Here is a 27,910-nt window from a genome sequence, read left to right on the forward strand (position 1 = left end):
TGATTTATGTTTTTTTTTTTTTTTTTTTTTTTTTTTTATTCAGCTGAAGACGTAATTCTGAGAAGTTTTTCCTATGCAATGAAATCTAAAGTATGAATTTTCATATTATATGATGACAAGTAATAACTTATGCAATGTAATTTGGAAGGAAATATAATAAATCTACCACTAAAATTTTAAATCTGTTGGTATTAAGTGCAAGTTCGTTACCTGCTAAGAGTGCTAAAACTGGTTGTATCTTGTACCATCCAGCACAATTAAAAATTTATCGTCACAGGCTTTTCTGTATTCAGATTCCCTAATTTCACTTGTCCATAGTGGAGCAGACCAGAAAATGGAAAAAAAAAAGGCATAGTAGTAGTAAGCAAAGGTAGTAGGCATAGTAGTTAGTAGTAGATACAAATCGATCCCCTAGAAACATGTTTGATTGTTTAAAAAAATAGTGCTTGGACATTTAGGTTTATTGAACCAAAAAGTGCAGAGGCTAATTTATGAAAATAAATATAAAATAGGACTTGAAAGATGTAGGGTTTTGTATGTGAGATCAATGGCAGAAATTTGTTTTGTTCTAAGAAATGTTTTTCCATTGAGTTGACTCCTTTGAGGCATAAAGACAGATTTAGGGTCAAAGGGATGCCCTTGGAACTTTTAGCATTGTGGAGTGGAGTGAAGAGCCATTCAAACACTTTGTTTGAAGGATAAGAATTAACCAATATATATCACAAGTAGGTTTTGGATAACGTTTTATTTTCTGGGTCACAAAAGCTCATTGGAAACGAAACATGGATCTTCCAGCAAGATTACAATATGAATTAAAATTATGGGCTTTAGTCTATATTCAAGTGATTTCTTTCACACTGCATTTATTTAAAGTAGATAAAGTGTTGTTATGAAAGTTTCATCTTATATTAGCAGTATGTACACAACAACAACTAGGACGAGAATGTGACTTATACCGTATTTGCCGGCGTATAAGACACACTTTTTTCTTTGAAAATAGGGCTGAAAAACGGGGTGCGTCATATACGTTGATGCTTATTGCATGGATACCTCATTCGTGAATGGGCCAAAGCTTCATGTGATGCTGTGAAAAGAGAGACAGTGGTTAAATCATTTAAGAAGTGGGGCATTAGTATTGCACTGGATGGTATAAAGGACAATTTGTTGTATGAGGACTCAGATGCTGATTTAGAAGAGGTTTCAGGTGACTCTTCATTCAGCTCTGGAGTGGGTTTTGACGAAGATTAAAAGGTGTTCTTTCCCAGATAGATTGGGTACTTGAAGAAAGTATTACTGTGTATTTGTATTACTTTATTTCTAAAATACTGTAAATTCATTATAAAGTTTTAACCTTCAAAAATATGTATAAAAAAGGGGGTGCGTCTTATACGCTGGCAAATATGGTATTTAGTTCAAAGGAGAAAAGTAAAACTCATTCTTACTCTCAGGAGTTAAACGGTGTAATCAGCAGAGTACTAGGGTTCGGGGCTGAACCTCTGTCGAAACTGATAGTCAAATTTGCATTTATTCACCTAATCGCATGGTATTGGTATGAAACACTAAATTGTAAAATTAATTTACTATGAGAGTTCACTAGCATTATAATACTTTGCTACCTGGTTGGTCCGGGCCACAGGCCAACAAAATCCAGGTAGTGACGAATTATCGTTCAGTTTGGAATCCACTATAGAGGACTATTTACACCACGAGAGCGAGCATAGAAGAATGTGATAATTCATTGCACTGTCATCTACAAGAGGCCGTCAAACGATCTCGTTCTGTGGTATAAGCTGAAGTTTGAATTGGCATAGAGATAAACAGCCGTGTGATGTCCTGTGGTAGATGAGCCCATACTTGTTGGAAAGTATTTTCTAAATTTTGATAGCTGCCATTTCATCTGGTCTCGCATATGCTTGATAAGAGATTTATCCCATGCGGGTAGGGCATGGAAGTGTATGAACGTGATACAGGCAGTCCTGGACAATTCCACTGGTAATATGTCCGAGCATTTACCTACTGGAATATACCTGGAATCCGGGCCACGAGTGTGAGCACATACCACTGAGCCGTCAGTGATCTATATACCACTATTAGAGGGGTTGTCTTTAGAAACTATGGTTTCTCAAATCAATGCCTCTGATGGGAAACTTATGTCACGTGGTAGTGAGGTTGGGAATCGTACTGACCGACAGGGGACTTTTACACCGGAGTATAATGATCATATGTTCCCAAAACAAAGCGACACCCATCGTTAAATATCACATATCACTGTGGGGCTCTATTTTATATCTAGTCTGTGGTGCTTTATTTTATTTTGGGCTAGCACCACTACAAGTTGTTAAAAGCAGTTCTCTTAAGGGACAATCTAATTACAAAGTCTCTTTGAGAATGATTCGGGGGTGCACATTATATTATTATGACTAATTATGAATCTAGTTATGACTTTCATATTAAGGTAAACTTTTCAGGAGAGCCTGAAACCTCTAGACACCGCGTCCCCGGGTGGCGGGTAGGGGAATGCCTCCACAGCATTTCTAATGTGTGGTAGAAGCATGGGTAGAAGGGAAATAAAATACCTTTCGCAGATCAACAGGCAGAAGTCCAACTTCTCGAGGCAACGTCAATCCATTTTCCTGGTACCATCTAACTGACTTCATGGACAAACAAACAGCAAGCAATATTCAGATAAACTGAGCACAGAAGTCGACTTCGGTTTCATTTTAAATTATAGATCTGCTTTAAATGGTCATAATTTCATAAAGATCACTCATTTAAATTATCTTGAAAATTTTAATAGAAAAGGATTTTTTACACTACTGTTATATTGCAAATGAAAAATTTACAATTCAATCAGATCTTGATTTTCCACCTTGAATTTATTCAGCATATAATAATAAATGCAATTATTTAGTTTTTAATATTTTTATTCCCCTCGATCATTTGGACTGCTTTGCTAGGTATATTTAGCTATAACGAAATCGTTCAGTACTGTAATTTTAAAGCTTTCTTAATTTCACTTGGTAGTCAGTATTTCTATTAGGCTGCGGCCACATCCACGCTTTAGTTTTTTATTACTAAGTTTATGTACGGGAAGACATTGTTACTGTTCTTGGTTTTTCGTCTTTGCTGTAGGAATAAGTAAAGTATAAGTAACTTCTGGACTTTCATAATAAAGTAATACATAAAAGCATGTCACTTTAAAAAAATGCCAAGTAGAATAATATCTGATACGTCAATATAAATTGATTAAAACTGCGTATAATATCGCAAATTATAAACAGTTGTTCAATGTTTGCTTATGAAACAAAGTTTTATGGAAACTATTTGAATGTGTGATTTCATAAATAACAAACACTGAATAACGAATTTGTAAATATTTTTATGCGGTTGATTTGATTTAGTTTGTTTCAGAGAAATCTTTTTTGACTCTTGGAATCTCGCGCATCTTCTTGGATGAAAAACATTATCGGAATAGTGTAAAAAAATGTACTAACTTCAACTGGTGAGTCTCCTATCCCACAGAATTTATTCCCAGTATTGCGTCTACGTATGCGAAGCAGCTCAACGCAAATGGTGACAAAATTTGCGGCTAGAAACATTCTTTTCACATTAGTGCTGGCAGAAATGCGTTTGCCTATAGCACTGTATTGCGCTTCGCTAGATCTGATAAAGCCATAATGATCTGCAGCATGCGTAGTGAGTTAAAGAATAGAGAAGATGCACACGTACCACAGCTGCTGTTGTAGCTGAAAGCTTTTTATATTTGTGAGCTGGCGATTTCATAAGCTGGATTAATGAAGTATATCATTAGCCGAATACTTTGTTGAGAAACTGGTTTTTTAATTACATTACAATGCATTGCATTACATGACGTCGCTCACCAGTAGCCGAGCAGTCACTGGGTTGGAATGCCCGCGAGTTTCCGTTGTTTTCCCCACATGCAAACATAAGAGTCAGTTTCTCTTAGAAAATCCTCTATCCATCTTAAGAAAACAGCCCTTGTAATGTTTTGCCATAATCAAATAAGCGAAACCAATCCATTACATTACACTATTAATTGGACGGCCAGCGAATTTTACTACCTGCCAAATCACGGCGACAGGTTGTGCTAACAAATCTGACTGCACCTGCTTATGATACAAATCGTTTTATGAATGACCTCCAGAAAACTGCACTCCACGTGAACTAGTGCTAATCTAATTGAGTTATATTAGTACTAAACAATTCCGTTTGCTTCAAATTTAAGAATAACAACGGGTGGATACATAGAGAAGCAGATCAGAGATCTAAAAATACCTCTTGTTTATAGGCTTCGGAAACTGGAATATAATATTGCAAGGTCATTTTACAACTTCTAACGAGTCAGTGGAGCAAGTGTGTCTGCACAAGTTATCGGAGCTTTCTTCGATGACTAAGCAATATGATAAGCATAAGGTGATCAAAATACTACCGCTAAAAATGAAGAATTGAAATGATCCGTAATGAAACTGTTTACTTTAAAAATCGTGAGATAAATTGAAAGATAGAGAACTTTTCAAGATTTAGAGATGACACATAGTAATTCAGCGTTAAGACTTTACGAAGAAGGCTTATTATTAGAATCGAAACTTCTCTTATTCAAATTGATGACAAAAGCGCAATTTGCTAGTTTTCAATAAAATTATTAATGTTAATAAATCGTTCATTCAAAATCTTATAGTTTCACGCTTTTTTATAACCTAAACTGAGAGAGAACTCTAGCAGAGACTTAAAAAGGGTGTAAAGGGCCCTTTTATTAACTCAGATAATTTAATAGAAGGCACATTTTGTGATTACAGAACCAGCCAGCATTTATTGTATAAATCAAAAGTAACAAACTGAACTTAACTAAGTAAACTGTTAGTCCAACGGCTACACAGAGATAAATGCGCGTAAGTTGGGTCAAACCTAAAATCGGCGTGACAAGCCTAAAGGCTAGAATAACGCAACGATGCAGATAAACTGCTTTCAAGAGAATCAGTTAGTAACGTGGCCTTCAGCAGAGGGAACAAACTATGATTCTACAATCTTAAAACCTTCTTTTAAATACTATCTCTTTCTACTTCATTTGAATACACGCGAACTAGAAATTAGCATTCTGGCGAGAAAGACAGAAAAGCTGATTAATATAAAATAACCGGTTAGTAAATAAAAATGAGCTCTCTGCAGTCTCTTGTATTATATGGCAACAGGTTAAAATATAAATACGCCATTTTTTATTTGTCTGCATGCTATAGAATCGCTGCCTTACCTTTCATTCCTTCTTGATTGCACAGGGAAACATACGCGTGTAGCAGATATATTGCATTTTCTCCACTTGGAAATTGCAAAGAATTTAATCTGTATCAAGAAATAGATTCATCCAGTTATGTTCTGATATCACTTGAGCACCACACGATGAATCTCAATTGTATTTTTGTCTAAGGCTGGCAATGTTTGGAAAATGGCATTTACAGAATAGCAAGCCATTCGAAAATTTTCGATTGACATCAATGCTTCTATTATTTATAGTAAAGCGGAAGAACGTAACACCCAAAACACTGATATGAATTGAGAAGAAAATTTCTTGCTGGAATCATGAGCCCGGAAAATAGCCTCCACTGAAAAACAATATCTCAAAACGCATGTCAGTGTGTGCTGATATAGGACTTCTACGCAACTGTGCCTACTGATCACCATTTCGCTTCACAGATGAAACGGTCGGCTGCGTCATAATTGCTGTTTAGAAAAATCCCCATTTCCTTACTTAAATCTTAATGACTGTAAACTAGTCTTTATTTTATTTATTTATTTATTGGTCCGAGCTGTACAACAATCGAGTATCAGCTATAATGAGTAGACTAATTCTCTAAGTAAGTTATAAAAAATTTCGAATTTGCAAGATCATAACAGAAGTGTTTTATGACATTAAAAAGACGATATGACATTAAAATATGTTTTATAACATTAAAGCAGTTTTGCCTCCCCCATCAGTAAGTTAACTGCGTTTGTTTTAATTCTTGTATAATAATATACATTTTGCCATGCAAAATGATTACATTCAACTAAATATTCATTTACATTTCTTTTCAGGTATTTTTCTGATTCTTATTAAGCGTGCGAAAAGTAATTGTCCAAATAAATATCATTGTCTATCATCTGAAATCGTTCTGTGTTTTCTGGAGATATGTTCCGATCACTACTTTCCAAATAAATTGAATTGTTTATTAATTCTGGGAAAATAATTTCTTTGGTTGGTTCTAATTCAGTTTGGCATTCTTCACTCGATGTTGGTCTCAAGCAACTGGATGTTGAAGGGTGGCTGAAAAGTTTGTAAAAAGCTGCGAAATTATCGTCACTCTTATGCTGCACTTTGTCATTAAACGTAGAAGTGCAGTCGGGTAAACTCATTTTTCGCCGAAATTTTCCTGTGCCAGCTTGAAACCACGCCTCTGTAAAAGAGTTAGATACGTTGCTGGTACCAGATGGTGGTCGCCGGGAATCTACAGGCTCAGCATATATATGAGCTGTGTATATGTCATCTTTATTACCCATTGAGTACGTGGATATCTTTTTCATCGGATGTTGTGCTGTAGTCGTTTCAAATGGTTGAGCATAAACGGGGTCTGCATCTAATGGTAAATGAGGCAAAGCAGAGCGTGGCTTTCGTGGTGCTGTTTTATGATCTTTGTGGCGTAGCTCAATCACTTCTGTATAAGTATCCAATGTACAGTTGGTACTTTCTTGTGGTTTGTGCTTTTTTATTCCACTTCTATAACTTAAAGAATCTACTTCCCCTAGATGAAATACAGTTGTATTCGACCTTGATTGACGCCTAAAAGAATAAATTATTATTTGTCATATGCTTACTGCCATGGAGTTAACTAACTAAACAATTTTCAAGTTTTAAAAGCTAACTTCATTTAAAAAAGAATTTACATTCGAGGATTCGTGTTTATTTATTAATAACAGGATATAAATAAAATCCAAAGTCATTTAGTATCTAAAAGTGTAAGTAAAACCAGTGTTTGGACTGAAATACAGTATCGACTAATACTGATTCAGTACGGAGCGGTTTTCTGACCCAAAAGAGAAATAAATTTTAAGATGTTTCATTGTGGCCATTTATACTTGATCATTTAATATGCGTCAATTTATACATTGATTCATTTTTATCAAACTGATTTATTATCGGCATTATTGAATTATTATAGTTACCCATAATAAATAAGTTCACTGATTTTGAACTATCCAGTGATTTCTTTATACTGAATATGTTACAATTATCAAAGTGGATGACAATACTGAGTGCTGGTAAAATTTTTTGCGATTTCATTTTAGTAATAATTTTGAACACAGAAAATTGTTTCTTGCATTTATTAGGTAATAATAAGCAGTATAGGTTTATTCCGTGTTCTGTCTAGTAAAACGTTCTGAGGCGGCCGCTGCACATTACTTCTAAATGATGAACGACCGGAAAAAAAAAAAAAAAAAAAGCGGAAATCCAAAAGGAGCTTATCCTCCCCCCCAGACATTGTCTTTTGTATGAATACGATCTTAGTCACAGAGCGACAGAAAAACATTAAAGAATATATGGAGCAATAATGTTGTATCAGAATTGAAAATACTTCTAATATTTATTTTGGCCAGTACTGATAATATTGGTATATGTCACTATTGGTTTTGGAATTTCTGTAATCGTGAGAGAAGCTCAAAAATTAACCAAAATCAGGAAGATATCACGAGTTGAAAGGCAAGAATCTGTTGGAAGTCATTGATAGCGACGATACAATTCCTGTGGTAAAACTAACAAAGAAATTTGAGGTTCAAAGCATGGCAGTGGAGTGGCGAATTTACGCCTAATGATTCATTGTGAAATGGGTCATCTTGGTACCACATGGATTACTGAGAAGAGACAGGTAGAGAAAGCGAATTACTATGTTTCAAACCTTCTGCACCAAATACAGCTAGTTTTTATTTTAAATGATAAATGACGTAAGATATAAATTCTGTACAATAATTTCGAACGAAATAGAGTTATTTGTAGGCCAGGAAAATCTCCAGAATCACTCTAAAGCAAGTGTTCTAACCACAAACCTTTCTGTTAAGTGTCAAGTGAGATTTCAACGGCGTAACCTGTAGATAACTGCTGCCATCGAGCTAACATTGAATGGACAGGTGAATCAGCACTTGGCCTGTCTTCGCAGTACCTTTACAGAAAAGCATTCAGAAGAAAGGTGTGGAACATCATCCGGAAAATATGGGAAAGATTCCCTCTAAGTTTCTCTGATTCCGAACAGATACATGGATTCTGCGTCAACGAGATGAAACACCACTTCCTGTGTTTCTTGAAACGCAGGGAGTGGTGTTTCATCTCGTTGGCGCAAAATCCATGTATCTGTTGGGAATCAGAGAAACTTAGGGGACATTTTCCCCATATTCGCCGGATGAAGTTCTAATAAATTATCAGCTCTTTCTACATAATATTATTCAGGGATAGGAATAAGATAAATTAGAGTATCTTCTCAGTTGTCTGCGAAATTTTACTGACAGAAGAAGAGAGGAATTCTACTTGAGGGTAAGTAGAAACTACACAATAAATAACAGCGAGTTACAAACGATAACGGAGAATATATTATAAACTGAAAACCAATACTTCTGTTTCTACAGCAAAAAGGAATTCATCTAGTGAAAACCACGAAACATTTTGCTCACATGCAATGGATTTTCGAGAGCTCACACACTATACTCAAAGTAAAGTTAAACTGAATGCAGAGGGGGAAGGTACAATTTGCATTCATCCGCCATATGACGCATTCCATAAATTTATTTTTTCAGTTACTGGAAATTGTCTAAAGAATTATTGTTAGATGAAAACAATAAATAGACAGATAATATTAATACTTATTCTCATTTATAGAGTATAATTAACTCTTAATCTGACATAAGCCGAAATTTGTCAGTGAAATTATTTTAACTGGCTAATTCTTTATAGCAAACCATGCATTTTTCATTATTCGGCACGAATTTGAATCTTAATCTTCAGAATTTCTTATTAATAAAGAATTGTCAACTTGAAATATATTAATAAATTAATTAAACATTATTTATTTCTAAACTGATTTTCCCTTTCCCTATTCCAATTTATGTATCAACATGACCCCATTTCAGGCTGTTTCGTTTAGAGTTTCTTTTCAAGAACGAATTCAGCGTATTAGCTTATGAGAAAATGCACTCAAACGTATCCTGATCATTAACCGGGATATTAGTATATAATGAAATAAATTTTACATGTTATTACATGACACTTTTTGACTCTAAATGTTACAGTTACTGCGAAAAGGTGTGGATATTTTGAACAGAAGTTTCTTTGACCGAAGTTTAGAAAGAATTGGAGTATTTTCAGACCATTTAAAATTTGACCGAAGACTGATAGATCTTTCATGCGTAAATGCAGTGCAGAAGCGGAGTATACACTAATGATATTTTCTGGAAATCAATTTAATTGTAATATTTTTAATTTGGGAAACAAAAGAAAGTTAATTTTAGGAAAACATAAATGCTCAACTTTTACGTAGGCAAACTTTAAGGATACATGGAAATTACTCTGAATATTAAAAGCAGAATCTTCGTAGTTGCGCCTTTTGGCTGATATTCTTTCCTAATATTTCGCTGCGTTTGCGCCCACTTCTCCAAAGCTAAAAATAGATACTTTGGCAAGCAATCCAAAAAATTAAAATAATATAAGAGCTCAATGTGTTCTGCAGTCTTAAACAGCTGATTTCAAGACTGTATTCAATGAAGCAAGTGCTATATAATAATCATTATAATACAAATTTAAAATATAATACGGTTCTAAGGGTAATACGGTGTGAATAACTTTTTGCCACCACCAACTTTACTGTAATCTATAATGCATTTTTTGTATTTATAAGGTTATGTTGGCTAATCTTTGGAATATGGTAACAGGTAGTTTGGCGACATTTTGGTAAGGCGATAAAGGTTACTAGCTAGGACTTTAGCAGTGTACATGGAAAAAGTCAAGAGTGTGCGCAATGCCATTTTTGTGCAATTCTGAGATGTTTTTATAAGTGAAAATAGGTCGACGTGTACATGAATACCGTGTATGTGCAGTTCTTAAAAACGCGGCAAGCAGTGGGCGATTCTGCACATTCTCCCAATTTCGCACCTAATCTTCGTCATGATTAAGTTCTTTTGTTCCATAAAAGTTCTAGCATAAGCGTAATTCGGCTAGCAGATCGTTGGAAAAAATGTTGATTAAAAAAAAATGCCTTTTTTCGTGAAAACAAAATGGCGTCCAAAAACAAACTAGCAGGTTGCTGTAGCAGGGTTGGTCTCCAAAAATTGCCAAGTTACCATAATCAAGATTAACCGTTATGTTAATATTCAATGTACGTGGATTTATATGATGATAATTCAAATTTGATGATAACTGCAAATTATTCAAAATGTTTTTCTTCGTTATTTTAATTTTATTTGAGGTTTATAGCCTATAAATGCTGAGGATCCGTTGTAAATTCTTGTAGCTCATATTCTGCTTTGGATTAGAAAGAATCAAAATTATTTTCGAGCTCATATTAATGGCAATGGTTGATTATACTTAATATAATAAAAGTACTGAAGAGTCATTTTGCTAACTTTATTTCAAATAAGTCAGAATAAATGAGGAAAATAATGCAATGAAAATGCAATTTTAGTGATTAATATTGTCCAAATTAAACTTTGACGCAAGTCTGATTTGATGTCGTACTAAGCCTAGTAACCGAAGCTACCACTAATCTAGTCCATCTTTTGATCTGGCACTACTTTAAACTACTAACTTACGTAGTTTCTGACGAGTATCATGAAGAAGATCTGTTTAAGCATTTCAAAGTATTAACTTGTAACAAATAAAAATGAGAAAATTAATCGAACGTTTGATTAGTAAATTACAGCAAAGTATTGGAATTTTAAATTTTGTATATATATATATATGTTGTTAATTAGAATTAACTATGTTGATCGGCATTGTAGATCAGAAATGTTTGATTTCATTCCAGTTTAAACTCATGTTTTGTAAATATTTAGATTCAAGTTAAAAATGTTAAGTATAACATATTTTCATATTTAATAAACGGTTAGTTTTTTTTTTTATTTTTATTTTCTAAATCAACATTTAAATGTTTACTAAATTTTGACATTTATGGCAATTATCATAAATGTGTTAAAAAACAGTCCACCTTTAAAAAATATTTAGACTTTGATAAAGAAATTCAGAATGTCTATACCTTTTTATTAGAACCTGGAGACTTACAGCGAGGCAGAGAACGCAGATGGCTGTTGCCGCTCCTGCAGCGATAGCCGTAACTATTAAAAATATTATTTGAGTGTAGTTAAATCCTATAAACAGTAATAATATAGAAACAAAAATTTGTTAAAAATACTTACCCAGAATTAAAGTTGGTGACCAGTTATCATCTAGAGCGCCAGCTACTGGAGCTTCTAAACGAAATAAATACTTGTTTGTTAAAGTCAAAACTTTAAATATAAAATACGGATAAAATCTATTGCAAATTAATTATACAATCAATACAAAAAGTCTGCCTTAATTTGCGATTGAGAAAAATTATGCTTTGTAAATCGACAGTATAACATCTGTAAATACTAGAATGAATTGCTTGTTAGACTATCGTACCCGAAGAATATAACAATGAAACACAAATTAAATACACTGCGGTATATTTTCTGAAATTCCTCGAATTATGTTCCGCAAATTAAGACATCCTATGGGCTAAAGAGAAACAAAAGATTACCTATGAATATAAAGTAGAAAACTCTAGTTAATGTGTTACGGAACGTGAATAGAAATGACAACATTATATGGAAGCTAGAATTTGCTGCCTGACTCAGCAGAAAAGTTTGAGGAGTGGTAGAAGGGTCTATATCGCTTTAGATTCCAACAAATGCAAGTCAAGGCTTCAGTGTGAAAATGCGCGACGTAACATTAGAACTATCGCCTACTAGAGAAATGGATGTAATAGTGCTTGTTATGAGTGCTCTGCAGAATAACTTTCGTATAGTTGAGATTTTTAAGATGCAGAATAGCATTCTTAAGAAGCGGGTGGAAGCATCATTTGAGGGTTGCATGATATTTTAGATGGGAAATTCGCAAACATAATTTAATTTACGAGCAAGCGAATGGTAATTCCAAAGCAGCAAAACTTTTGCACTGTAGATCATATCCTTACAATCCAACAATGGCTGATAAAGCCATGCTCCAAGATATCCACTCCTGGATACGTGAGATGGGCTCCTTCGTAACTTTTGAGCAAAAGCTGCTGTTAAAAGAAAGAAAAATCAACGCACATCTTCTAAGACACGCATCAGACAGATAGTGATTGATACCATTTCATGGTAAAGGCTAGAGTGCCGCATGGGAGTTATACCGGATAGTGGAGCGGTGCATTTATTTCGCTCTGCAGCTAATCCTAAGCTGCGAAGTTAAGCTGTTTACTAGTATTAAAAATGTCATTCTATTATGGCTGCTAGCCTTCTGTTCCAGAAAACCCAGTACTGCTTTACTGAAGGATACACAAAGCTTCGGACCGCCTTCTTTTTTTAAGGAAGTGGCAAACCAGCTGCCTTTCTTTGAGCCAATATTTATTTAATCTGGGAATCGGTTCACCCGACCTGCGACTATGCCTAATGTATGTTCTAAAATACTGTGGTACTGTAATCTTAGGGTTATACTGTCGGATGCTTTCGTATTTAAGAATTCCTTAGCTGTCGAAGAAACCTCACAAAGCGCAAAATGTTGTCACAGTCAGCTCGAAGATCTTTAACCCTCTTGGCTTGCCATCACTAGCTACAACAGTGGTGAAGATCATGTGAATTTCTAATGCCGAATGGGATGATCCAAACCCTTATAGTATTGTTAGACAGTGGATTAAGTTTCAAATGAGTTTTCATGAGTTCTTTTAAATGAGATTCGGTTTTAAAAAAATTAATTTTTTTCATACTTTTACGTAACATACCTTCCGGCTGTAGAGTCCATTAAAATTCCTAGGTATATTCATGCAGAGAAAATGCAATTATACGCACTTTCGAATGCTGCAGAACTTGCACATGAAGTAGTGATTTATTCACGGCAAGAACTTGAAGGTGAGTGTAAAGTAAATATTCTAGCCTGAAACCCAGGGTTGATCCTTTTAAGCCCTTAGCTTTTCCTAGACTGGCACTGAGTCATTTAATAGCAAAGACTTTTAGTTGTATGGCGAAATAGCTGAATAATTGCAAATTTAAAATCTTTGCATGGACCGATTCTAAGTTTGTATTAATATGATTATCATCACCTCCTCGTAGATGGAAAAATTTCATTGCTAACCGAATATAGAAAACCTTAGAGTGTTTGCAGAGATTTCATTGGAATTATGTTCCATCGCAATTTAATCCGGAAGATCCTGCTTCTAGAGGAGTTTTCTCAGAATAGCTCTAAATAAATCAACTGTGATGACAGGACCCTAGTTGGCTGAAAGAAGCCACTTCGGCTTGGTCGAGTTCTGAACTACCAAACGTCATTGAGAACTAAGGAACTACCCATAATAGCTCTTAATAAATCGGCAGTAATGACAGAACCTTAGTTAGCTGAAAGAAGCCCATTCGGCTTGGCAGAGTTCTGAACTACCCAACGTCATTTAGGATCAAGGTGCTTTGACTGAAGAAAATATTAACACTATAATTTCGTTTCATACTGGCTTGGAAAATGAAACTTCGCGTACTTTTACAGAACATACCTTCTTTATCGAAAATGTTTCGAATTCTACGCTGTTGCAAAAGATTTGTTACAATTTCAAGGTATAGGGTGGCCCAGAAGTCACTTTACATTTTGAAAATTAAATAACTTTTTTTTCTATTAATATATTTCTTTTTCTCTTTTCAGAATTAAAAAATATAATCCCTGGAAATTTTTGGCATGGATAAGTTTACAACAGAACAACGAGTGAAGATAATTGAATTTTACTTTGAAAATGGACGGTCAATTGTTGCAACGCATATATGCGCCATTTTAATGTTCGACATCCCCCTAGTAGGCCTGCAATAAGGAACTTAGTGACGCGTTTTCAAGGTTCAATTAGTGCAATCTTTAAAACCAGCAGACTTTCAGAAACGAGTAAATTATGCTGTCAGGTTTCAGAGAACTGCAAGAAATGACAATGAGTTTATTCACAAGTTGATCATGGGAGATGAAGCTCATTTCCATTTGAATGGACATGTGAATAAGCAAAAAATAAAAAAGAATTAATTAAATACAGTCATTTAAGAAAAAGTTATTTAATTTTCAAAATGTAAAGTGACTTCTGGGCCACCCTATACAAAACTGTTTTTCAAGTTTTACACCTTTGAGTGAAATTCCACCTATAATTGCTTTAGAATACAAAAAAAAAAGTATTAAGGCTAATAACATCATGGGTACAACAATCAAAGATGACAGACATTTATTAAATTCCAAGAATACTTTGACAAATGGTGCATTGGTGGCATTGATTCAGCATTCGACTCTCAGTTATAATGCTAAGCATCAATTAATTAATCTATTTTCTAGCCGACTGAATGAAATTTTGATTAAGCAATATCATATTACATACTTACATGCAGGACCTACAATGTTAGATGACATTTTAAGATATTAATTATTAATCTCAAATTATTAAGCTCATTAAACGTTTTATAGCAAAATGAATAGTTGTACCAGATATAAAGCAAATACTTCTCTTAAAGTAAATGGGTAACTTGCCAGAATCTGCACCACAATTAGGAAAGCCATTGTTTAATTGTGGTATATGCAGGTCGACTATGGAGGACCGATAAAATCTGAAATCTAGCAAAGGACATGGTGCATGGACTACTGACGTTTATGTTGCATTATTCTTTTGCATAGCTAAAAATGCTATTCACCTGGAAGCTGTTTTAGATTTAAGAACGGATTCCTTTATTGCTGCATTAAAGAGGTTTGGTACGCGTAAAGGTGTACCGCAACGCATTTTCAGTGATAATGCGACTAATTTTATTAGCGGGAAAAGAAAATTATGTGAAGTGGAAGTAGCTTTAAAGGAATTAAGTAAGTGAGAAGAATTCAATGTTTTTGGTCTCTTTTTTTCCATTCAGTGTCATATGATTCCTCCTGCCTCTCCACATTTCGATGATACATTGGTGTGCAAAAATTAAGGACGAAGTCGAAAAATTAGCATATCAGCTGAACAAAGAGGCAGAGCGGACAGAAAGGCCAATCAGGAGATTAAGTAAGGTGATGTACGGTAGCACATGCGCAGATATGCAGGTAGACGTAATGGGAGAGTGTCTGAATAGTATAAAACATGCTGTCGGTGTAAGATCAGTATTTCTGGCAAAGAGATTGCACGCCGTATAGCAGTTAAAAATCACACCGAGTTGCTGCCTCAGCGAGAAATGGCGAATAATCAATCTGTTAGACGACATCTGGATGCTTTTACCCGAGGTCGAATCATTGGGAAGTTGGAGGAAGGCCGCAGTGTGACAAGTGTGGCTGCAGAGTTCGGAATTGCTCACAGCATCGTTTCACGACTTTGGAGACAATTTCAAACTACAGGAACAGCTATCCGGGGGGTTTAGTAGTGGTCGTCCACGAGGAACCACACCCGAAGATGACCGGTATATTGCCTTACAGGCCAGAAAAAACAGGCGGCAGACAGCAGGAGAAATCGCTAGACACACGACACAGGCGACTGGACGACCGATATCGCGTTTTACCGTGGCCAGAAGACTGCACGGTGGTGGTCTGTTTGCATGACGCCCTGTACGGTGTGTAACTCTAACGCCTGCCCATCGGAGAAGGCGTTCTCTGTGGTGCCGGGAACACCGGAATTGGAGAGACAATGAATGGGGACGAGTACTCTTTACAGATGAGAGCAGATTCACTCAGACTCGGAGAGAGCGGGGAAGCCGCAATCATCTCTCGAACATCATTGAAAGGGACAGATATGGAAGTGGCGGTGTTCTCATTTGGGGAGGCATCATGCTTGGTAGTCGTACAGACCTTCACATCTTCGACGCAGGTTCAGTCAACGGGACCCGTTATTGTAACGAGATTCTTCTTCCATATGTGCGTCTTTTTAGAGGCGCTATGGGTCCGCAGTTCCTTTTCATGGACGACAATGCACCATGTCATCGCACAGTAGCTCCCGAACAGCTCTTAGAGAGTGAGGATATTGAACGTACGGATGGGCCGGCACGATCTCCGGATCTCAATCCCATCGAGCATGTTTGGGATTTTCTCAGGCAGACGCTTGGCAGCTCGTACCTTACCACCAGTAACGATTCCGGAGCTTCGATTGGCGCTACAAGACGAATGGGCAGCAATGCCTCAACAACTCATTGACACCCTCATTCTCAGCATGGGCAGACGCTGTGAAACCTGCTTAGCAGTCAGGGGAGATCATATCCCCTATTAAAGACCGGATGTTTCTTGCTGGACACCCATCACAGGGATGTTTCGGCCTTCAGTCGCATTGCGCTCCATGCTACTTTTTCAATAAAGCTTCTTTTTATCCCTCTGATTTCTCTTTTAGTAAGTGTTGCTTACATTACTCATGTCCTTACGTATTGGGGATCTTACGGTATTAAATGTGTTGATTTGGAAAGCTTTTGTACAAAGTTATATTGAAAAAACCGTCTCGTCCTTAATTTTTGCACATCAGTGTATATAGGAAAGCAAAAGCAAATCTGTAAAGTTTCATATAAGAAGAATTATAGGACAGACTGTACTTATATTGGAAGAATTGGTTCTTTACCTCGGGAAATAGAAGCTATTATAAATTCTACGCCCCTTATTCCCATTACTTCAGATGTATCAAGTTTAGATGTACTAACTCCTTCTGATTTCCTTATAGGAGAAACTATACAAGTGTTCCAAATACAACTGTACTATCCTTCAGGATGTTCTTTAACGTCGGAATAATCTACAACAAATAAAGCAGGGATTTTGGAAAAGAATGCGCAGTGAAAACTTACATACCTTCTGTTAGAACCCAGCCTCAGTTGTTATTTTTCTTTTCATAGTTTATCACTGTAAGAGTGGCAAACATCTGATCTTTGTTGTAGTTTCTTGTAGTTCTATGGATTTTGAAAATAAATATGACGCTGTAGAATTTTATATGTAAAGTTATTTTATTTTGAGTTTATTAGGAGAAAGGAGAACGGTTAGTTCTTGCAAATCTCGGAACAATTTTGGTGACGACGGAAGTGATCGGTAAAACAAGTCAAGGTAATTTTGTTAGTTTTATCGAATTTAATTCTATTTGACTTTATTGAATTTATTTTATTGAAATGGAATCGTTAATTGAGAAACGAAAACCTGTCAGAGCGTCTATTACGAGAACAATAATTAATGCAATTTTGCAAGAATTAGAAAAGGAAATTCCTGATGCAAAATCTGTAAAAACGAAACTTGTTATTTTAGAATGTTTATCTGTTGAACTTAATGCATTATATACTCAAATATTAAATTCAGAATGTTCCTCAAATGATAAGTTTGAAAGTGAATGGGCGAAAATTGAAGAATACAAAGAAAAATTAGATTTAATACGAGTAGAAACGGAATTATTCTTCAATCGCCAAACGACACTATCCATAGGCAGTGTTCCGCCGAATTCGAACAAAAGGAAACTGAAATTACCTAAAATTGAGTTAAAGCAATTCGGTGGCGAAATTAAAGATTGGTTACCGTTTTGGGGGCAATTTCGTCGAATACATGAAGATAAAGAAATTCAAAACGAGGATAAGAAGCATTATCTCGTTCAAGCGACCGTACCCGGTACGAAATCACGGGATATCGTAAACAGCTTCCCTGCAACTGCCGAAAATTATGAAAAAGTTATAGAAAGCTTAAAAAATAGGTTTGGCAGGGAAGAATTGTTGGTAGAATTCTATATTCGGGAATTATTAAGTTTGATTATTAAAACTGTCACTGATCAAAAGGGAAAATGCAGTATATCAGAATTGTATGACAAGTTAGAGTCGTATTTACGTTCGTTGGAGTCAATAGGAATGACAAGCGATAAATACGCTGCAATGCTGTTTCCGCTCGTGAAATCTTGCATTCCCGAGGAAATTTTACGAATTTGGCTTAGAAATTATGCATCAATAATTACAGCAGAAAATTCTCACTCTGATAAATTGAAACAATTATTATTGTTTTTAAAGAATGAAGTGGAAGGAGAGCAGAGAATTTCTTTGGCAAAAGCTGGATTTAAATTAATTGATTCGGGTGCCAAGAGAGAAAGTAGAAGAGATAAAAGGTACTAGAGTGAACATTTCGTGCCTACAGCAAATGATTTATTCTCAGGCCATAATAAAGCAACCAATTATAGTGAGAAGAATTCTTGCATATTTTGTGAAAAATTTCATGAAAGTCGAGATTGCTTTGTTGCTCAGAAGATGCCTCTGAGTCAAAAGAATGATGAAATTAAGAAAAAGAAGGGTTGCTTCTTCTGCCTCAAAATTGGACTCAGGGCCAAGCAATGTAAGACAAATGTACGATGTATGATATGCTCGAAAAGACATTGGGGTGTCATGTGTCCGGATTTGCCCACCAATCAAAAGAGCAATGATGTTGAAAAGAATAAAGAAGAGGAAACACAAAACGTATCACTTGCGAGCACTAATTTCCTAGATGAAGTGTTTCTTCAAACACTATTAATTAATATAGACGCAAACAAAAAGCAGAACACAGTAAGGGCACTTATCGATACAGGATCGCAACGTTCATACATATTAAAGGAGACTGCTGTAGACATAGGGTGCCACGCAATTGGATCTGAATCTTTAATCCATGCACTTTTTGGAGGAGTAACAACAGAGAAATTCACAAACGCTATGAAGTGAACGTTAGGGGAAGCCTAAGACGTGATTTTTCTAGACGACTAATCTTGTTGGAACAGTCGAAGATTTGTGGACTAGTAGTCAGTTTACAGCCTGGACCATGGATAGAAGAACTAAGAGAGAAGAATATCCATGCATCTGATGTAGGAAAAAAGGATTTGAAAATAGAAGTTCTTATTGGAGCTGACGTCGCAGGTGTTCTGTTAACCGGAAGAATTCAGAAATTAGAAAATGGGCTGACTGCTGTGGAATCACTACTTGGATGGACAATCATGCGAAAGATAAAAGATAACGTTTCAGAAAGAAACTCCTTGTCCATGTCTTCAACCATAACGTTGATGTTGACTCACAGCAGTGACATAGAAAACTTGTGGAAGCTAGAAGCACTGGGAATTACAGATGCCAAAGAAAGTAAAACTAACTCAGAGTTAGAAGAAGTGTGGGATCACTTTCACAAGACTCTGAAGAGGGTGGATGATCGCTATGAAGTCAGTTTACCTTGGATCAACGATAAAGAAGCTTTACCAAGTAACAGAGAAGTTGCTGAAAAGCGATTGATTTCCACGACAAAGAAACTCATGTTGAAATATAAATTTGAAACATACAATGCAGTGTTCGAAGAATGGCTCGAATCTGGAGTAATAGAAAAAGTAACAGAAGAAGAGGAACGAGTTAACAATCATTATCTTCCCCACAGACCGGTCTTCAAATATAACTGTACAACAGCAGTAAGGCCTGTATTTGACGTTTCGTGCAAGCAAAAAGATTTCGTGTCACTTAATGACTGTTTAGCAAAAGGTCAAAATTTAATTGAATTAATGCCTAGATTGCTTCTTGAATTTAGGCAAGGAAAAATAGGGATTATCTCAGATATTAAAAGAGCTTTTCATTAAATATCTGTTCAAAGATCTGATCGTGATTTCCTAAGATTCCTATGGTGGAAAACTCGGAACAAAAGGAAATAAGAAAATTTCGCCATTGCAGAGTAGTCTTCGGACTAAAATGCAGTCCGTTTCTTTTAGGAGCAGTGATCAGCTCTCATTTAGACCAATGTGAACCTTCTTTGAAGGAAGTGGCCACAAAATTGAAAAATTCCTTCTATTTTGACAACTGTGTCACTTCAGTGAATTCGAATGAAGAAGCAGAATACTTTAAATTAACTCAATTAATGGCAAGTGCTAACTTTGACTTAAGAGGGTGGGAGCAAACAGAACTGAACAGTGGAAAATCTACAATGAGCGAACCATTGAAAGTACTTGGTGTTCTGTGGGATAAATATGAAGATTCTTTGTTTTGGGACATCCCTAATATCAACTTGATTGATCTCTCAGTGACAAGACGAAACGTTCTATCGATTGTACAGAGAGTTTTTGACCCAATAGGTTTCACCTGCCCTTTTACACTCCTTCCAAAGTTATACTTGCAAAAGAGCTGGGAAACTAAATTGAGCTGGGATGCAGAGCTACCTGAAGATATTAAAAGAAAATCCTTGAAGTGGGTCAAAGAATTGCCCTTGTTATCCTCTGTGAAGATTCCCAGATTACTTTCATTGACAGAAGGACAATCTTTTAGTTTGCATACGTTTGCCGATGCTTCACAGGGATCTTATGCAAGTGCAGTATATTTGAGAAGTGAAAATAAAGAAGTCAAAGTGACCCTAGTGCAAGCCAAAGCATGAGTGGCTCCCTTGAAAAAAATAAGTATACCACGACTTGAATTGCTTGCTTGTCTTATTGGGGTGCGATTAGCATCATTTGTCAAGAAGAACCTTAAGGTTGAAATTTCAAAGGAATATTACTGGACCGATTCGTCAACAGCACTGTTCTGGATAAAGAACGTAGAAGTTTGGAGCACTTTTGTGAATAACAGAGTTTCAGAAATTAGAATTCTATCGGATCGTGAAAATTGGCATCATGTACCAGGACGGTTATTCTACGCTACGAGAGTCGACAGCAAGTTGTGGGCCGCCAGATGTCGCTGCTAGTAAAAAACAGGTCTGCCCGACATCCTATATTCTCTGAGTACAGAAGTTGTCGAAAGCGCGTGAAAAAGTGTTGCCGCGTCGTCAATCAGTGTTGTGCAGTTGACGTACTAAGTAGACAATGGCTTTGTATGTGTTTTCGCCGCTGATTTTTTCATATTTAAATGAAGAATACAGTCGTAGATCTCTGAATCGGTTGCGAATTTATAGAAAATATGTTGATGCTTTTGCTCTGCCAAAAAAATGTTTTCATTGCGCATTTCAGTTTGCCAAAATTTATAGTTATTTTAATTTGCGACGAACTGAGAGAGTATTTGGAGCCACATTCAGAAAACAAGAACGCAATTTCTACTGAAAGAAAGGTTATACTATTCCTGAAATTATAGATATAAATTGTAATTGTATGCTTTAAAAATATAGAAGATAATAAGTTTATCAAGCACATAAACCTTCTTCATTTAATACAAATATAGACATCCAATAAGCTTCTACTCGATTTATGTGCAGCAAGAATTACGTTTACTTTAAAATCTAACAGTTGAATACCTTACGAGTAATACCGTGAACAGAAAAAGGAATATCGTTCCTTATTACGCGAAATTCACACTACTGTAAAAAAAAAAAAAAAAAAAAAAAAAAAAAAAAAAAAAATAAATAAATAAAAATATATATATATATATCTAACTATAAAATGGCTTTATAATATTTTTTTCAGTAGCCGTACTACTACTAGTGTGATACTTTTAAAAATAAGTTTTAGCCTAGAGTGCCTATTAATTCCTTTTTGCCATTTTGTGGCATTTCACAATAAATGGAGTTTCACTTTTCAAATTGTTGCCACCAAGTATTATCGCACTCTATTATATTTAAAGAAATTAAATAATGAGGAATCTGCAGAATGTATGAATGTTTCTCGCACTGTGATAAAACAACGGTACCTAGAGCCATGAAATTCTGAATAACGTAATCCTCCATCCTAATACAGGCATCTGGAGGCCCAAATTTGAAACTGAGAATTTTTTTTATTATCTATTTCATATTTTGTAAAGCATTTATGAGTTTTTGATTAAGAAACCCAACGATTTCAAAGCGAGCAATGGCAACAATGTACGGAAAAAAACATTTTCATCTCTAGCGCTTGAGACTATGTATCGGAACTTCTAAAGATATGCTTTTATGCTTTTTTTAAATTATATGATATTGCTGTTGAATTGAATTTTATGGTTTAAGTGAGAAAAACATGATATTTAATAAATAAAGGTAACACGCAAAACGTTAAAAAAAAATGGCCCTTTGGAAGTAATATAAAATCTAAAGGCTTTCAGATTTATATATATATATATATATATATATATAATAAGACTAGTAACAATGCTATAAGACTGAGGGTTTGTTCATGGAATAGTACTTTTGTAACCTATTATAGTGTTAAAAAATCATTGTTTCTTTGCAAACTTTAAAAAAAAAAAAAAAAAATTGTTCATAGCATTCTAATTTTTATATTGTAAAAAAGATATTGATTATTATTAGTTTTCTATTTAAAATCTGTCGAAACGCTGGTTTGACAAGGACTTCAACTGCAGGAGACTTTAGTACTTGCATTGTGAAAATATTACTATCTTTTAATTATTTTCACAGAATAAAATCTTTTGAGAAGGAAGAATATTTAAACCGAGCAGTTCTTATATATATATAAAATTAAAATAACAGCAATGTAATATTAAAAAAAAGGTATTAATAATTGTGTGACAAAAATTGCAAAACGAATTAATCACACATACAGGATAGATCAGTTTAATTTTGGTTATATATTTTATATTGAAAAAATATTTTCTTTCGTGTTAATTATAGAATAAATTATTTAAAATAAAGCATTTTGATGGTGTGTGATAGTCTAATGCAGCAGCAATCGGCCATAGCGAATGAATTTTATTTCTTTTTCTGAAAGAAATAATTTTCATAGAAAAAGAAAATATAAAAAGGGAAGAAATATTAAGAAAGAAATATTTTCTTTGTAATTTCTTATTTAAAAAAATATTTTTCCAATAGTAACTGTAAATTGCGGAAGAACAGTTTTAATGTAAGCATCGGGGGAAAAAAAAAAAAAAAAAAAATTAGTTTGCTATTAGATTGTAATGCAAATTAATCATATTATAAATTTAAATGATTAAAATTGTTTATTTCTAAAAGGATTTGAAGTAAGCTTAATTCATTTACTCTTATCTATTAACCATTGCATTCGTGGTATCCCATATCACTCTTTATTTCTTAGCTCTAAATTCCTGCGTTAACTTTCACCTTAAAAAACGGGATTTTCCTTCACATAACACAGCAGCATATTCTGCTGCGTGTTGGTCATATTACTGTTTTGTGCAATTTTTTTCGAACTACAAATGCAGCGTGTGAGTTAGTGAAATAATTGGAGAATATTCCTAGAAGTTCAGCCAGCGCGCGCTATAAATTTCGTCACTCGTCTGTACTGCGATTGGTCTAAAGCTCCTTGAAGCTTTGTCCCCTTTCAGTAAAGTCAAATGGACTCACCCGCCCACCAACTGAGGACCACAGAATGGCTTTCTCCGGTAAGTTGTGATGGCTGTCCATACCGGTTTTTTTTGAGTCAATATTGTTTGCTCAAGTTGTAGACAGATCCAGTGATCATAGAATACGCGTCCAGGTGCGGAATACCCAGCCGATATGCCATCAAGAGGATGCTCTGTGAAGAAACTCATTGAATCAAGATGGTGGGAGGGCCCACCTTGGTTGGCACTGCCGGAAGAAGAGAATGCCTCGTTCTATCCCAATCGATAACAAAGAAGAGGTTAATACTAAAAAACGTAAAGCAGTTATAGTTTCGTTAAGCAATGTTAGCGATATATCTTCACAAATCTTTGGCTATTTTTCAAAGTATAAGAAAATACTTAGAATGATTGGGTGGATACACAGATTCATAGGAAATACCCGAAAGAGGAAAGAAGAAAGAGAATCAGGAGAGTTAATAGTTTATGAATTGATAAGGGCTGAGAAATCTATCGTGAAGATTATTCAACATGATTCTTTTTCATCTGATGATATTAAGAAGCTGAAGTCAATAAGTGTGTTCAAAGATGACGAAGGCATTTTACGTGTCAGGTCTAGGTTGACTGAAAGGAAAGACCATGAAAATTTTATTTATCCAATGTTACTTCCGAAGAATCATAAGATTGTAGAGAAATTGATAATTGATAAACATCTCTCTATGTCTCATGCAGGAATTCACGTACTGATGTCAACACTTAGAGACGTTTTGGATCCTGAAAAGTAGAGCTACGATTCGAAAAGCTTTATATACATGTTTCAGGTGCAGGAGACATGGAGGTAAACGACTACAGACTGTGCCTGCTACTCTACCAGAAAACAGAGTTAGAAAGGCTCGTGTTTTCGAGATTGTCGGCGTTGATTAAGCTGGCCCATTAATTTTGAAGGATAAAAGAAAAGCTTGGATTTTACTTTTCACATGTGCTGTTTTCAGGGCGGTCCATTTAGAACTGATTTTGTCCCTTTTAACTCAAGGATTTTTACTTGGTCTTAGAAGATTTATTGCTCGTAGAGGGAGGCTATCGATAATTTATAGCGATAAGGGAAGCAATTTTGTCGGATCCAATAATCTCTTGAGATCGATTAATTGGAATACCATTGAGATAGAAGCCGCCACAAACAAGATCGACTGGAAGTTCAGTCCACCCGCAGCACCATGGTGGGGTGGCTTTTGGGAACGACTTGTTCAAATGATTAAGAAGCTTTTGCGTCGAGTCCTAGGCCAGTCATGTCTGAATTATGAAGAATTGATGAGTGTGCTGTGCGACTGCGAAGCAACTGTGAATGCCAGACCACTCACTTATGTGTCAGAGGACTCTGATGATCTCATCCCTTTGACACCGTCCTTGTTTTTAAGTAAAATTCCAGTCTTTGGAGTTCCTGACTTGGATCATCTTGATAAAGTTGATTTCAACAAGAAACTGAGACATTTACAGAATTTACGAGAGCTCTTGAGAAAGAGATTTAGGAATGAATATCGGCCTGCTAGTGCAACGTCCATCTACAGTGCCGATTTCTCAACACATAAAAATCGGTGATATAGTTCTTATCGAATGTGATGACAAACGCAAGGTGTTGTGGCCTCTAGCAAAAGTAATTGAACTATATCCCGGAAAAGACGGTAACATTCGAGTAGTTCGTGTCAAAACCATGTCTGGAGAATTAGTTCAACCAATCCAGAGAATATTCCCTCTCAAAATACCTTCATCTTTGGAGTCAGATGAGGCAAATGAAACTGAGACGCAGGGTGAAGACAGTTTAGTCTCAAAATTACCAAAGAATAATTCAGCTGCAGATTTATCAAAGGACATTAAGACTGTCGTGACTAGAAGGGGACGACAAATTAAAATTCCATCTAGATTTCTAACCTGAACACTACTTGAGTTATTTTAGAGTAGAAATTTAAAAACTTAATTTTTTTCTTTTGTTTACTATTTAGCCTTAATATTTGTATGGACAGTATTTTTTTTATTATATTTTGTTTTGATTGATTAAGTATATGTCATCAATCAAAAGGTGGGAGTATTGTTAGAACCCAGCCTCAGTTGTTATTTTTCTTTTCATAGTTTATCACTGTAAGAGTGGCAACCATCTGATCTTTGTTGTAGTTTCTTGTAGTTCTATGAATTTTGAAAATAAATATGACGCTGTAGAATTTTATATGTAGTTACTTTATTTTAAGTTTATTAGGAGAAAGGAGAGCGGTTAGTTCTTGCAAATCTCGAACACCTTGTAGTCTAGGTGAAACTTCTGCTACGTGGCCATTGGGGAGATTAATGGAGGTATATCCAGGACAGGATGAATTTATTCGTGTAGCTAAGGCTCAGACTGTACAAGCCGTGTTCCAGCGCCCAGTAAATAAGCTGATTCACTTGCCTAAATGTCAAGAATCCAGTTCTTGAGGGTGGAAATGATGGTGGAGGGCAGCATAGAAGTTATACCTAGTAGTGGAGGGCCACGAGAGAACAATGCCTATATTTCTATCCGCAGGAAATCTTAAGTTATTTCTATCCGCAGGTAATCTTAAGTTGCGAAGTTAAGCTGTTCACTAATACTCTCAAACTTTCTTTCCATCAATTAGCTATAAAGTTGCACATATTTTGCAGAAATTTAACTTTCGGGTCGTTTATTCTCCCATCAATAAAATTCCAAGTTCCATACTTAAGGACCCCATTCCGAATATGAATTCCTGGGGTATTTATAGGATTCCTTGCCAGTGCGGTTTAATTTACATTGGCCAAACTAAGAGAGCCTTAAAATTTCGCGTCAGAGAACATGAGGCATATGTTAGAAAAAAGGAAACACAGAAGTCTTCTGTTGCGCAACATTGTTGGTCCGAAAATCACACTTTCAAGTTCAAAATTATTCAAAAAAATCTTCCATTGGAGAACTGGATTTTCTAGAGGCATTTCACATTCATAAAAATCTTTCTGTTCTAGTTAACGATCCTAATTCCAATCCAAATTTGCCTTCGGCCTTTAAAGAAATTATGTTTTAGTTCTGGTTTCATCAACAGATGGCGCCACTTGCTTATTCTTGTCCAGGCTTTCTTATCTTATCTAATCATTTTTCCTATCTTGTTCATTTGCGGTTTTGCAGCTGAGGATGGTGGTTCGGTAAAACCATCGAAACTAGTCCTGTGGAAATTTTGTAAATATAACGCTGATTTTTGTTGTTTGTCTTCTGAATTAGTACTCTCAAACCTGTTTTTGTGCAGTGGATAGGGACCGCATAAAAGAAAATGCGTAAAAAAAATTGCACAGAACTTCACTTTTAGCTACAAAAAACAGTTTACGTAGCACAATTAAAGAGTATTTTTAATGCGGTGAATAGGGACAGTATAAAAAATTCTTACGTAGAAAATAACTCAAAACCTTATAAAATAAATAAAAACTGATTTTTTAAACGGAATCAAAATACGAGCCCTGGCAGCCACTTGGAATCTCGCCAAACCTTTTAGAAGCTGATTCAGAAAATACACATGCGTACATTTTAAATATTTTATTTACATATGTACTCGTTTTACATATTGAAAACTTTTCAAATCGTATAACCATTATCCTACATAGTCTGAAAATACGCGAACTTTCTTGTGGTAAACTGGTTGAAAATTGCTTTCGTCACTTGAAGATACTACCTAGCACTCATTTAGAGTTGACTTTTTTCAATTACTATGTAGTTGGTGATCAGTTTTGGCGACGACTGTTGTTTCACTAGACGCTTGTATATGTCTCGGTAGCCAGATATATAAGATTGAAGCTCCTTTTGGAATTTTGAAGTTCTTTGAAAATTGGCATGTATTGCAAGAAAATGACGATCTAATTTATGGCAAAGTTGGAGTCCTGCATAGATTTTATCTGCTGTCATATAATCGTATAATTCTCTTCCAACTTGATTGAAATTTTCATATAACTAACACACACACACACAAAAGAAAAGGAAAAAAAAATCGCACAAAAACAGGTTTGAGTATATTTCAAATAGCCACGTAATTACTATGGCTGTATTGGTACTGTTGGGGGCAGAAAGCCTAGTACTGTCTTTTATGTAAGTCGCACAGAGCTGTGAACCATTTCCGTTTTTTTTTTTAACCTCATGTTAACTTTAATAAATGTTCTGTTTGATCTATAGTCTCGTTCCCTGGATTGTTTTGCTCTCTATTTATCACTGAAGAGTAATCTATTTTTAGAATGAGAAACTCTGCCTATACCACATGAAATGTGTACATGAGGAAGCACTGACTCATTAAACAATATGAACATCGTTTGCAATGGACGCTTGCGGAAAATGGCCACAATTGCATTTATCGTTGAGATTTTGTCCACAAATTAAGCTAAGTTTTAACTAAAATAGCATAGTTAGTTCTCAAACACATGTCACTAGTAAGCAAATAGTAATCCGCATCGAACTACTAGTATTCAGTTGTGCTATCCACTCAGCCGC

General features: G+C 35.3%; 2 protein-coding genes across 2 annotated transcripts in view; one reads left to right on the plus strand and one right to left on the minus strand.

The window, feature by feature from the left end:
• The window catches only part of LOC118181053 (uncharacterized), a 112,090-nt gene extending 111,895 nt beyond the window's left edge, over nucleotides 1–195 (plus strand). The window contains exon 5 of the mRNA XM_035350132.2: nucleotides 44–195. Within this exon, the coding sequence (XP_035206023.1) occupies nucleotides 44–55 (12 nt within the window). The 3' untranslated portion in view covers nucleotides 56–195. The remainder of the gene's footprint in view (nucleotides 1–43) is intronic.
• LOC118185682 (sushi, von Willebrand factor type A, EGF and pentraxin domain-containing protein 1-like) overlaps nucleotides 4–27,910 on the minus strand; it is a 113,405-nt gene continuing 85,498 nt past the window's right edge. Inside the window, exons 10-12 of the mRNA XM_085808693.1 lie at nucleotides 11,446–11,499; nucleotides 11,286–11,364; nucleotides 4–6,832 (exon numbers count right to left, since the gene is read on the minus strand). Coding sequence (XP_085664819.1) covers nucleotides 6,109–6,832; nucleotides 11,286–11,364; nucleotides 11,446–11,499 — 857 coding nt within the window. The 3' untranslated portion in view covers nucleotides 4–6,108. The remainder of the gene's footprint in view (nucleotides 6,833–11,285; nucleotides 11,365–11,445; nucleotides 11,500–27,910) is intronic.

The sequence above is a fragment of the Stegodyphus dumicola genome, chromosome X1 (genome assembly GCF_044657685.1).
Source record: "Stegodyphus dumicola isolate Sdum_Otavi_A_Nest chromosome X1, ASM4465768v1".
NCBI lineage: Eukaryota > Metazoa > Arthropoda > Arachnida > Araneae > Eresidae > Stegodyphus > Stegodyphus dumicola.